Source organism: Ursus americanus, chromosome 1 (genome assembly GCF_024610735.1).
Source record: "Ursus americanus isolate L20-20 chromosome 1, mUrsAme1.1.p, whole genome shotgun sequence".
NCBI lineage: Eukaryota > Metazoa > Chordata > Mammalia > Carnivora > Ursidae > Ursus > Ursus americanus.
Genome location: NC_142127.1, coordinates 3,176,003 through 3,189,620, shown reverse-complemented (window position 1 = coordinate 3,189,620; position 13,618 = coordinate 3,176,003). Strand labels below are relative to the sequence as shown.

Below are 13,618 nucleotides of genomic sequence, written 5' to 3'. Positions count from 1 at the left end.
AAGACAGGTTCAAGAACTCCATTTATTTAGCTAATTACTAAGCCACAAAGAAGCAAAATTAAAACAAAAGTAATCCTTGTAATCCTGACACCCTATTTCAAAAGTACAAAAGGTCATTTAAATCTGGCTCAGTAATTTCCATTTTGGGTGGAATTACGTAAGAAGGCAGGTGTTTTTAGGCAAACCTAGCATCAAAACCTACCAGATGTCTGCTTTTCTGCCATAGCCTTCTCCACTAATTACTTCGGGGCTCATCCAGTATGGTGTGCCTGTGACAGACTTCATCCCTGTCCCTGAAAGACAGATGGTCTGAAGCCGTTTGCTGGCCCCAAAATCTCCCAGTTTGACGTTGCCTGTTGAATCCCGCAGAATATTTGCACCTAAAAATATGAAAACATCCTCAATTCATTACTTTTATTGGCTGTCTGGAATTTAAAAAAAAAAAAAAAAAACAATGGCAAAGAATTACTTAGCAGACTCATCAGTCTGTCTCCAAAATTAGGCTTTTTGTCTTCCCAACAGTACCTGACATAATGCCAGTCACACAATCAAGGCTCATTAAGGATTTATTGCACAAACACTAAATTTTTAGAGTCAGCTGTGTGCGCTTTAGAACCTAAGGAGGTTTGCCCACTGATAAGGACTGGGGTCAGTAGGAGGTGAGGATGACAAAGAAGAGAAAGAAGAAAAGGGCTAAGAATGTGAAGCTCAGAGAAGGATACAGAAAGCAACAGTAGGTTCTCTGCCCCAGTTTCTCTGTGACAAAGCGAGAAGCCCATCTTGCAACTTATTTCCCTGAGAAGCTAGCTTCTCCTCAGGAACTTCCTATGGGACCTTCATAATCAACAACTTCTAGCACTTTCCCTTCTACTGTAATTTAATGTTATCTTACATTTTATAGTTTTTCTTAGAATTGGACTTTGTTTTATGCTAATTTTATTTCTCAATTTCTCTCTATATTTTAAATCTCTAAGTAAGCTCTCAGCTTTCTGTTTTAAAATTTCATTTACTTTTATAATAAACTTTTAATTTAATTTACTACAAAAGGGCCTTGATTGCAAGGTGTGAGGTAATGCTTGCTGAACTCCCCACTGTGAGTTACTCTTCCCTCCCTTCCCTACAGCACTCTTTGGAAGAAGTTCACTATGTGCAGCCCACAATCAAGGTGTGAAGATTTTTTTTTAAATTTTTTTTATTATATTATGTTAGTCACCATACAGTACATCCCTGGTTTTGATGTGAAGTTCAATGATTCATTAGTTGCGTATAACACCCAGTGCGCACCATGCAATACGTGCCCTCCTTACTACCCATCACCAGCCTATCCCAATCCCCTGCCCCCCTCCCCTCTGAAGCCCTCAGTTTGTTTCTCATAGTCCATAGTCTCTCATGCTTCATTCCTCCTTCTGATTACCCCCCTTTCTTTATCTCTTTCTTCCCCTACCGATCTTCCTAGTTCTTATGTTCCATGGATGAGAGAAACCATATGATAATTGTCTTTCTCTGCTTGACTTATTTCACTTAGCATTATCTCCTCCAGTGCCGTCCATGTTGCAGCAAATGTTGAGAAATCGTTCTTTTTGATAGCTGAGTAATATTCCAAGGTGTGAGGATTTATGCTCCAGGCTGAGTAGCTACATAAATTATTTGTAATTATTCTGCATGGGACATTTGTCTCCTCTCTTGCATTTATTCATTCAACCTTTCATTTATATCAGTATGACCACATGGATATGACTCTGAGTCATAATCAAATATGACTTTATTTTTTTGCTCAAGTTGTTCCAGCTTTGGCCATTGGGAACTCTTTGTATTGGCTTCTGTGTCCCTTGGCCATACCCTGAATCACTGTGTTCTTGTTTTGTTTGGGTTTTTTGTGGTGGTGGTTTTTAAGCGTTTTCTTATTTTCTGGCACTAAAAGATGCTCTGGGCTCAACTTGTATATTTCCTGCAACAGGAATCCTAGAATTTAGAATCAGTCATTCCTCCAAAGAGCCTGGTTCCTTTTAGTGGAGAATGGTATCAGAAATCAAGATCTAGATTCATTTCTTTTTTATTCTCTCTTCTCCCTTTCATCATTTTTTGAACTCAATCTTTCTTCTGGGATTATAAAGCTGGTTTGTCTTACATAAATTATTTTTATTCTCATTTTTAAGTCTTCTATAACCTTAACCATATTTCAAAAAAAACCCAACTCCTTATTTGTCCTTTTATCCTTTTTTTTTTTTAATGGCCTCTAAGAAGGAGAATGAATAGTAGAGAAAATCTTCATTACAGAACAGAGAGAATGTAGACTGTGCATCCCCATCATGGACTTCTGTACTTTGTCTTTCTGTTCTCCCAGAAAATTCCTCAGCCTAGTCAATGATGGCTCCCCAAAGCCTCTCTTCAGGGGAGGGTCCTGGATCCATTCTCTGCATGCCATAAGCCTACGTGTGCCATGGTACCAGACCCTCAAAAAAAAAAAACACTGCCCATTTAATACCTCCCACCATCCAAAACTTACAGAAAGATTCTGTCAAAAAAAAGCCACTGTCTGATTTAGCCAGAGGAAGGACAACAAACAGACTAGTTTTTTCTGTCTATGAGCTGGGAAGGAACAGTCCTGGGCAGGTCACAGACTGGGAGAACCATAAAATAATCACCAGTGGTGAACCAGTGGTGAACCAATGCCTACTCATATGAAGGGCTGAAGAGAAAATGTGTAGCCAAGCTCGCAAAATAACTTTCTAATTTTTTAAAGCTCATTTTAACTACATTAAAAGTAAGCTTTTAAGGAGACTTTTCAAACATACAAAAGCAGACAGGATAGTATATGTACCCATAACCCAGCCCCAACAACCATCAGGACAATCTTCCCCCACCATACATACTGCTAGCCACCCCTTCCTCCCTCTCATATTATCTGAAGCAAATTCAACACATTATGATCAACAAAGAGTTTACTACATGTTTTTAAAATACAAACATCACACCTAAGAAAATGGACAATAACTCCTTAGTATTTTTAAATATATACTATTTTTAACATTTTTAAAAAAATCAGAATCCAACAAAAGTCCATACATTGAGACTCACTGATACGTCCTTCCTAATCTAGAGTTCCCTCTCTTTTTTTTCTTTATAATTTATGAAGAATCTAAGTTGTTTCCTATCGCTTTCTTATGGTCTAGATCTTGCTGACTCCAACCCAAGGAGTCATTTAACATGTTCATCTGTTCTATATATGTTCTATAACTCAGTAGCTGAATCTAGAGGCTTGATCAGATTCAGGTCCAATTTCTTTGGCAAAACTACTTACACAGATGATGTATTATTCTACAAATAGGAAGTACATAATGCTGGACTATCTCTGTTTTAGTGATGTCAGCAACTATTCATATTTAGTACTTATATCTATTAATTCCTTAGTGGTTACAAAATGATACTAGTCTATCATTCCTTTTTCATTTGTTAGCCAACATACTTCTATAAAGGTAAGTTTCCTTTCATCTAGTATTTAGTCCTCCATAGTATAGTCTGTAACACAAAAGCAGAGTAAAGGAACCCTATTATGAAATAAGTTGGTTCCCTAGCAACAACAATCAATTAGTTTCTATCTTAAGTTTCATTATAAGCTCATGGGTTTTAACTTTAAAAGCAACCATCTTTCCTTTTCCCTCACCATTTAAAAATTGCACAATGAAAAAACTAAATTAAAAGTAAAAATAAAAATTGCACATTATAAAAATTTGGGAAGTACAGAAAAAGTAAAAGTATGCAAAAGAAAACAACCATCACTCATCCTGCCATTTGGAAATAATCACTGTTAATTATATGGAAATTCTTCTCCTAGGTCATACTTTAATTTTGCAAACTTGAAATCATATTGCATATACAGTTTTATATCTTGTTTTTCTCTTACAAATCTATTTGCCCATTATGCAATGCTTTTAAATCTGCTTGCTTCCAAACTCATTTACCAGAATCGTTTATCATTCTTCATGGCAAGGTTAGAAGAGGACCCCCTAGGGGGTTGCTGCCCTCAGTTCCTTTACCTTTTCTCATTATGAAAGCTAGAGAGAAACTGGCTTAAATAGATTATTCCTAATAGAATAATTCACAAACAATTTCCCTATGTGGTTCTTTAAGCTATCAGGTTTTGTACTTGACTAGTGAGGTCTGCCTAAGCTGGGCAGATCTTGAGGTAAAAGGTTCCTATTTCTTTTAGATCATGAGCCATGTCCGCATCTTCTCAGACTCACTAACAAGCTCCATTCCATACAAGCGATCTGGCTCAGGCATTCTGCAGCAGATTTTATTCTGTCACCAGAAACTGGGTAGAAATGTTCTCTTTGGCCTGAATATGACCATATTTATGATGTGACACTACTAATAGCCTACTGCGGACTGGAAACCTTACTGATAACATACATTTAACATACATTTTGTATATTATATGTATTACATACTATATTCTTATGATAAAGTAAGCTAGGGAAAAGAAAATGTGTGTTTTTTTTTTAAAGATTTTATTTATTTATTTGACAGAGATAGAGACAGCCAGCAAGAGACGGAACACAAGCAGGGGGAGTGGGAGAGGAAGAAGCAGGCTCATAGCAGAGGAGCCTGATGTGGGGCTCGATCCCATAACGCCGGGATCACGCCCTGAGCCGAAGGCAGACGCTTAACCGCTGTGCCACCCAGGTGCCCCAAGAGAAAAGAAAATGTTAATAAGAAAGTCACAAGGAAAATACATTTACAGTACTGCACTTTATATAAAAAAAAAATCCATAAGTAGGTGGACCCATATGGTTCAAATCGGTGTTGCTAAAGGGTCAACTGTATATGTGTGTGCATATGTATTTTTACTGATGAAATAAAGTGATCTTCAAATGTGGGTCACAGCCCAGTGTTTACAGAATCGGACCTCTGGGTATGCTCTGCAGTACCAGTGTTAAGCACTCTCAAATGTGAAACACCCCTGCCAACTGCTTTTGTCTCACGTCATGCACTTCCCTTACATACCTGCTCCCTGCAAACAGCCGAGTTTCTGAGTTTTAAAAAGTGAGTTTAACTGAGTTGGAGTTCATCAAAGCTCAGTCTTCTTCCCTCTTCTTATTCTCTCTCTAGGTAATGACACCCATTACCATGGCTTTAAAAATGATCTTGACATAAAGTATGTCATCGGCATAGCTAAGTTTTTGAGAGTTTTCTAAATACAATGTTTTAAGCATATTATATACACTAACTCGTTTAATCCTTACAAAAACCCTATGAGTTAGACACTATTATTATCCTCCTTAAAAATGAGGAACTGAGGCATAGAGAGATTATGTGTCTTGTCCAAGGTCATAAAGTGATGGATAAAGCCCAAATTTGCATCAGGCCAGCTGATGTCAGGGACCCTACACTTAACCACTATATTCCAATGCCTATGTCCCATGTATGAAAACATGTTCTCATTTTCATGATCACTTGAAATTTACTGATTCTGTGGACCCCCCACAGATGAGCTACCCACTTGTGGAGACGTGAACATCAAGACTAATCAGAATATTGACTGTGTCAGTGAGAAAGCAGAATTGTTTCCTAAGGTGTAGTAAGTAGTAATTTAGATGTAGTAATTTAAATGCTAAATTTCTTAATCATATCACTTGTTTCATTCAGAGTCACAAAAAAATTGTGTAATTAAAATAAAAAATACCTCATTACTTACCTTTGATATCTCTATGAACAATCATGTTACTGTGCAAATAATGTACCCCCTCCAGAATTTGACGGGTGTATTTCCTAGTCACGTTCTCAGTAAGAGCTCCGTATGCTTTTAATTGGTCCTTAATTGAACCCTAAGATAAAAGAAAACAAAAGAAAACTATGCTATGGTTTGAAATGAAAACCACTATTAAAAAAAGAATCTGTAGTTCACGAGTGGGAGGCTTTAGCTGGGGAGTACAGGAATTCTCAGTGAGGACATTATATGCCATCTAATTTAACATAAACTCTACTATATTCCCTGACTAGACCTGTGGAAGAGCATGGTCATAGCTGAAAGAAGCCTTTTTTTTTTTTTTAAAGATTTTATTTATTTATTTAACAGAGATAGAGACAGCCAGCGAGAGAGGGAACACAGCAGGGGGAGTGGGAGAGGAAGAAGCAGGCTCACAGTGGACGAGCCTGATGTGGGGCTCGATCCCATAACGCCGGGATCACGCCCTGAGCCGAAGGCAGACGCTTAACCGCTGTGCCACCCAGGCGCCCCTGAAAGAAGCCTTTTAAACTATTTTTTGACTGATGTCCTTGTTTCCACGGCTATGTTCTCTCTCTTGTTCCTTGCGATCATGTTTTTTAAAATCTTGTTTTTGCCCTGAATATATTTTTGTTTTTCCTATTTGCTCTTCTTAATATGCCCTACTTGAATCTTATTTATTTTGTTGATATCTGCTACTTTACTTTTCAGGAGAAAGAGTGGATATGATTAAAAAATCAGAACACATACGTGATTTTTTAAGTTTTTCCTTTATATACATACTCAACATTCTAGTTCAAAACGTGAAAATATATTAAAGAAGAATTTCAAATTTTCTTACGTGTTTTTAAAGGCAGGATGAGGTGCCATCTCTGAGAATGCTGAATCATTCTGAGGTGAGACACTGGCACTTAAATTTTGAAAAACCTTCCCTACTGGTAGATTCTAAGGTGCAAATTTGATGACTAATCAGCACTTTAAAAGATGGGAATAAAAGGATTCCTAAGGGACAAAATCTTTTCTTTTAAACAGAGAATATATCCAAATGTTTCTGCCTTTCCTTGAGCTCTGGCCAACGGTGTACTACGTCACATGAAAGTAGTTCCTTAGACTTTACAGGTTTAACCATTTGCTGTTTCCACTATCCATGAGCAATCCCTGAAGGGAAAGCAAGATGCAATTCTGCTGACTCAAACTTGGAAAGACATGTGTGGAAAGCCTTAGGCAGCCAAGCACCTGTAAGTCAATGTGGCTCATTTGTTCAGTCTATTTATTATGTGTCTACTTGTAGTAATACACAAAATAATATACCTAGAACTGAGCTGCCCAAATAATAAGCCCCCAAATACTTGTAGGCTGCAAAATAAGTGACAGACTTAAGGCTTTTCTGGGCCTTGGGTAGTTGGGCCAGTGGCCTACAGCTGCTAACAGCTCCACTGATGTCATCTATTTACCCCCGTGTACCAAAGAAAGTTTTCTTCTTCAGTGTGAAGAAGCAGAATGGGTTGCAAAGCACTGTGCCAGCAAAAAACTGTGTGTGTGTGTGTGTGTGTGTGTGTGTGTGTGTGAGAGAGAGAGAGAGAGAGAGAGAGAGAGAGAGAGAGAAATCAACTGCTAGTCTAGGGACTGAAAATAAAGTTACGGTTCTGTTCTGAAAGTAGTTCTAGATAACCTAAGGAAAAGAATGCTACATTTGGGAAAACTGAAAAACAGAATGACAATTTTGGCAAACCAGGAAATCTAGGGCACAAAAAGATCCATCATACTAAATTTAATGAGAGAAATTCTATAGCATCATTCACAAACTTGGAAATTCAGTAAAGTCTAAGACCATGTACGTCTGGCCTATATATGCCTGGGCTTGGCATATGTATAATTCATTTTAAGATTGTTGATGAACTATTATTAATTTAGTAAAATGATTTCAATGACAACCTATACTCTGAAGAGACAGTTGCCCTTACAAAACCAAGTAGGGCTAATGAGAAACATGATCTAACACCTCTTCCTGAATAGTCCTGGCTTAGTCTTAAGATTGCTAAATCTATAAGATCGCTAAATCTATAAGATCACCCATTTCCATTTGTGATTTCAATCAGTTCTAACCAATTAACCATTTAATCTTATCTTCAATAATCTGCGTCCCTACTCACACTTATTCAGAATTATTCTTTTATTTCTAATTTAAATATTTATTGCACAGTAATGGAAATCTGAATAAAAGAGAAAAATCAATCACAATCCCAACATAACACATTTTCAAGTTTCTTCTGTCATTGTCCAAATACAGATACTTTAAAAATATCATAATCTTTATTTAAAAGTATCTTATATTATTTTCTCTTATTGTAACTACTTCCTCCAACTTTGCTACACAGCCTTTACAATCCTCTTGGACAATGCCATCATAACTTACTTCCACTGTGGGAACTGATATTTCCATCACAGATAATACTAAAATAAATGTACACAGCTTTTTCTTTCTTTTGAATTATTTCTATAAAATGAATTTCTGTGAAATCACCAGGTCAAAAGGCTTTAAAATTTCTATGGCATTTAATATATCACCCACACTTGTTTTCCAACGGAATTAAAAAAAAAAAAAAAACTAATTTACTTTGTCAACAGGCTCTTTGCAATAAACAACTAATTATTCATGATGATAAGGAAGAAAGTAAACTTAACTGCTGGTCTTGTGAAACAGGATGATTAAGACCATGACTATCCGATATTGATCCATAAGCTTACACTGCAACTTTGTACATGAAACATATAATTCTAATAAACAATCCACTTAAAGACCCATAAATCAAATCTTTTCATAACATATAAAACCAATTAAATTATATGAATGCATGCATTTTTAAATGAATAAATACATCACCATCTTGAAAATCAATATTATAGTATCAATATATCAAAGTATCAATGTATTAAAGTATCAATATTAAAATATATACCCTACAAATACTTAAAATAACATAGAAGGAATGATAGTTTGCAAGACACATTTTGCAACTCCTACTGAAACCACTGATTCAGGCAGATTACCAATCTGTGTTTAAAAAAAACCTTAGATGACTGAAACAGAACTGGACTTTTTTTTTTTTTTTAAGATTTACTCATTTGAAAGACAGAAAGGGAGAGGGAGGGGACTGAGAGAGAGAATGTGCACATGAGTAGGAGGAGGGGCAGAGGGAGAGACTCTTCAGGCAGACTGCCCACTGAGCATGCAGCTGGATGCAGGGGGCGGGGCTCGATCTCATAACCCATGAGATCATGACCTGAGCTCAAACCAAGAGTTGGACACTTAACTGACTAAGCCACCCAGGCACCCCAGGAACTAGATATTCTTATGTGCCATTGCTAATAGCTCAGGTTACTTTCTGGTCTTCAGGAAAAAACAAAACCTTACACTGAAGGAATCTGGATGTCAATCATCCTAATTTAGCATTCAATCTTTGCATCACTAACAGTGAACAACCAGAAATTGTATATCTCCTAAAGGGATACAACATGAAATGCACAGCATCATCTATGATGCATTCTAATAAAAAAATGTTGAATTTTAATCTAATTTAGATATTAGATCTAACTTCTAGTTTATAGGAAATAAGAGGATAAAGGAACAAATTAAACACCACCATGAGGATGCAAATAGAGAAATCTATGAGAAGAGACTGTCAAAGAACTAGCCCAGTCTCTTTGTCAAACCTGTGTCATGTAAAAATGTTCTGAATTAAAAAAGAAGTAAGGGACATAACAGTTAAAGGTAACGTGTGGTCCTGGATTGGATCCTGCTTTGGATAAACCAGCTATTATGGTTATTTTAAGAGCATTTAGGGAAATCTGAGTATGGACTGCTATCGTATCTATAACCTATTTTAGTATACCTCAGCATTGTTTTTAAATGACTTAAAAAAACACAGAAATACATAGAAATAAAAATAAGTTAAAAAATACAAAGATAAATGAAGATAGAAAACAAAATTATATTACCCAGCTCTAATTTAAAACTTCCAAAATATCCTTAATGTCCATAACTAGTTTAACATTTTATAATCAAAGTTCTGTTGTTTTTCTTTCCTCATCTAAGACTTTAAAGAGAAGATGTCTATTTTCAAAAAATGTACTTACCCCTGGCATATATTCCATAAAAATGGAAAGTGTTTTTTCCTGGGGATCCCTCAAACAGCCATAATACTGAACGATTCGCTCATGCAGCAAGTTTTTCAACAACTGAATTTCACACTCAAGTGCATTTACTTCCTGAAAGACAGAACTTACTGTTAAGTCTTTATAGCATTGCAAGTAAAGCAAAACATTCGACTTCATGGACCATTATGGTGATTTCATTCTGAGATTTTTGCTTCCCAAGGAATAAACATTTTAAAGTCTCTAGACAGTAACTTTTGTAACAGTCCTTGATGGTATATTAAAGCAACATTAAATCAGATTAGGAATATAACTGAGCACTAAGAGAGAAAAAAAAATTCACAGTACAAAGTAGATAAATGTATCTAATTATAGACTGATTTGTTTTGCAAATAATTCGTATTAAGAAAGAACAAAAATTCTATTGTGTTATATTTATTTAGTAAAAATGCTTCTTATAAATGTGACAAAGTAGCTTGGGTAGTTACCTTGCTGGTCTCAGGGCTATCAGGGTCAAACTGAACTTGTTTAACTGCCAATTCTCTTCCTGTATCGACATCGTAACAGAGGTAGACCCTGCCAAATGCTCCCTGGCCAAGCAGTTTGCCCAATCTCCAGTTGGTTGGAGCACGAGGTGCTAAAAAAGAACATCTTTTTAAAATGGAACAGCCAAATGGCACACAAATGGTTAAGGACGAAATGAGTAAACTGCATTAGTGATATCCTTAATTGAATATGCTTAGATATAAAGGGAAAATCATGATCATCCAAATTCACAATGATCATCACTTTGAATATTTTTCTCCTTAGTCAATTTTCTAAGAATTCTAAACCCAAACAAGGCTCATATATCCCGTCTTATTTTTTTCCAATAAGTTTATATTCTCCCCCTGATTAAAAATGTAATAGCATCTTTCACTCAATCCAGGATACCACTGATTGTCAGATGCACTATTCCTAATCTTTATTGCAGCAATATTTGTAGTTAGTTTTCCATCTGTTACAATGTAGGAAGCTGGAAAGAATATCACTCTCATTCTAACAAGAGAAAATCTTGAAAGCAGCCAGAGGCAAGAATAAAGAATAAGTGTACACATAAATATACATAAATTATAAATACAGAAGAATAAAGATAAAAATTACAGCAGACCTTTCTTCAAAAAGTATACAAGCCAGAAGACGACAATGGAGAGAGAGCTTTAAAATGCTAACAGAAAAAAAAACTGCCCAGCATTCTATACCCAGAAAAAAAAAAATCTTTCAGAAATAAAGGAGAAAAAAAGATTTTTTTCAAACAAACAAAAGCTGAAAGAATTCATTACCAGCAGAGTTACAAGAAAGGTTAAAAGCAATTCTTTTAAGAATTTGATACCTGATAGAATCTGGGATCTACATAATCTATAATCTACAAACTCCTAGGTCTACAGAAATAAAGTGAAGGATATATAAAAGATATTCTTCTCTTATTTTCAATTACTTCAAAAAAAATAGCTGTCTAAAGCAAAAACAGCAACAACGTAGTATTAGGTCACAAGCGTAAATGTAAATATGACAATACTAGCACAAAAGGGATGAATGTGAAGTATGCAAAGACTGCTGCAATAAATACCTTTGAGCACAAATCTTGGTATGCGCTACTTACATGATAAAGTCCAAATACTCCATGATCTGGCCTTAATTACCATTCTAGTCCTTTTCCTATGGTTTCAAGTAAGAACCCCATTCTCAGAACATGCCATGTCTTCCTGCATATATTACCTCCTGAACTGGTGAATCCTACTCACATTCAAGATCTAGATTAAATACTGTACTATAATCATTTCTCCACACACCATTCTCCCCCCTAGATTATATCTTAAAGGTCATATTTGAATAAATGACAAGTTGGTAACAATTTTACTAACAAAAGAGAAAAGAATCAGCTAAAGTAATTAGCTTATACCTGACATTCCAACCAACTTTAGAAACATTCTTTTTACCTTTTTTGAGAAGTCTGTCTCACCCTGAGGACTGGTTTGGTATTTATTCCTTTTAATACTATAAAGTTCTGCAGAAGTTCTACTAACACTCACTGTGCCAATTTCCATTACTTACAGCGGCTGGGTGGGCTGATGTCCATTACAGTCAAAGTAGGATTGTCTATGTCACTTCCCCTTCTTCTTATTCGACTATCATCATACTCTGGGGTAAAGATACTGCTTCCACTGCTAGTGCTTAAAGAGTGATCAGTAGGACTGAAACTCACAGGAGACCGGAAGCTGGTCCCCTGGGTTCTTCTAGCTCTTGGAAAAGTTTTACGACCTAGAAAATCAAAACAGAATTACCTTACAACTTTTCTTCATGTTATAACTGAAAGTATTTAAAATTTGTAACATAAGGTACAGATGTCTGTCTTGTGACTAGACTTGACTATGCTAAGAAACAGAAATAGCAATGCTTATTTGATTACATATTTTTAAACTTAAGAGTAGTATGAGGTAAACTGGCATAAACCTAAGATATTAGCATAGTTTTAGTTACCTAATTCCTTTCAAAAATTGTTTTAAGCAGAAAACTAAATGATTTAGAACAAATTTATTTCTAATGGTTTATTTATGATATTTTAAAATTCTGATTTTATTTTTGAGATTTTTAACAAGCTGTGGTCTAATTGCCAGAAACTTACCATCATTATAGTCTTGATGGTGATATGAAACATGATACCTTCTTGGGTATGTTCCTCCTTTTCCAAATTTCTCAAATATAGGGTTATCATAGTCTACTGAGATATAAGAAAGTTATATGTTATAAAAAAGTCAAATATCTCTAATTTTAAATAAAAAACACATTTACACATTTTTATTCATTTCTTTTTTTGAAATTCCCCTCTCCCTCTCAGCCAAAGCACTGTTTAATGACATAAATATTTAAACATTTAGAATACGGAGAGTCTAACCTGAAAATTCCTGATGATTATCTGGGTAGCTCTGTGCCCTAGGCATTCGTGATTTTGGATAGCTCTCTCTAAAAATAAAAATGTCATGTTAAATGAACAGAATGTAAATAAGACATTTAAAATATCAGTATATGTATGTGTGGAAATTATACATATATACATATACATAAGAATAAAGCAGCTCAGTCTGAAATGTTAACTGAAAAAAAGACATCTTTTTTAACACTTTTTGGTGCAGGGAGGCAAAAGCCTGGCTTTTAAAATTAGCCCATAGGGCACAGCAGCAAAAATGGTAAGTTTTGGAATTATGGATGTTGGCAAACACCTGTGTTTCAAACCTAGCTCTACCACTTAACTAGCAGTTGCAACCTTGGCATATCACCTTTCTGAGATTTTCCATATCTATAAAAACAAGATAATAATTTCCAACTCATCAAGTGGGTGTGAATACATAGTGCTCAGTACTCTCAAATATTAAGAGTTCAATATACAGCTTTCACATTACTACTTCCCTGAATTTCTTAAATGTTTCAAATATCTATCTTGAGGTAGACACGGGCACAAAGGTTTCATGTGTACAGGTAAAAAAAATTAAATGTGTATTCCCATGAAGTATTACATTTTCAGAATTTGCTCCAAAACGAAATCCCAGAGGAGATCAAATAGGTAAAGATTTTATGGACTCTGTGTGCTACATGTAAACAAACACTGTCTTATTGAGACCAGGAGAGAAGGAGCACCTGTAACAAAAAATTCACAGTTGCAACTTCACCCAAGTTATATTCCTGAACTGCTATTTC

At 35.5% G+C, this 13,618-nt stretch overlaps 1 protein-coding gene across 2 annotated transcripts in view; it reads right to left on the bottom strand.

Moving 5' to 3' along the window:
- The window catches only part of MAP3K2 (mitogen-activated protein kinase kinase kinase 2), an 80,647-nt gene that overhangs the window by 9,677 nt on the left and 57,352 nt on the right, over positions 1-13,618 (bottom strand). The window contains exons 10-16 of one of the 2 annotated variants that reach the window (XM_045777739.2): positions 12,819-12,886; positions 12,549-12,644; positions 11,978-12,184; positions 10,372-10,520; positions 9,866-9,997; positions 5,699-5,828; positions 203-380 (exon numbers count right to left, since the gene is read on the bottom strand). In XM_045777739.2, the coding sequence (XP_045633695.1) occupies positions 203-380; positions 5,699-5,828; positions 9,866-9,997; positions 10,372-10,520; positions 11,978-12,184; positions 12,549-12,644; positions 12,819-12,886 (960 nt within the window). The remainder of the gene's footprint in view (positions 1-202; positions 381-5,698; positions 5,829-9,865; positions 9,998-10,371; positions 10,521-11,977; positions 12,185-12,548; positions 12,645-12,818; positions 12,887-13,618) is intronic. The other variant, XM_045777740.2, reaches the window with a different exon arrangement.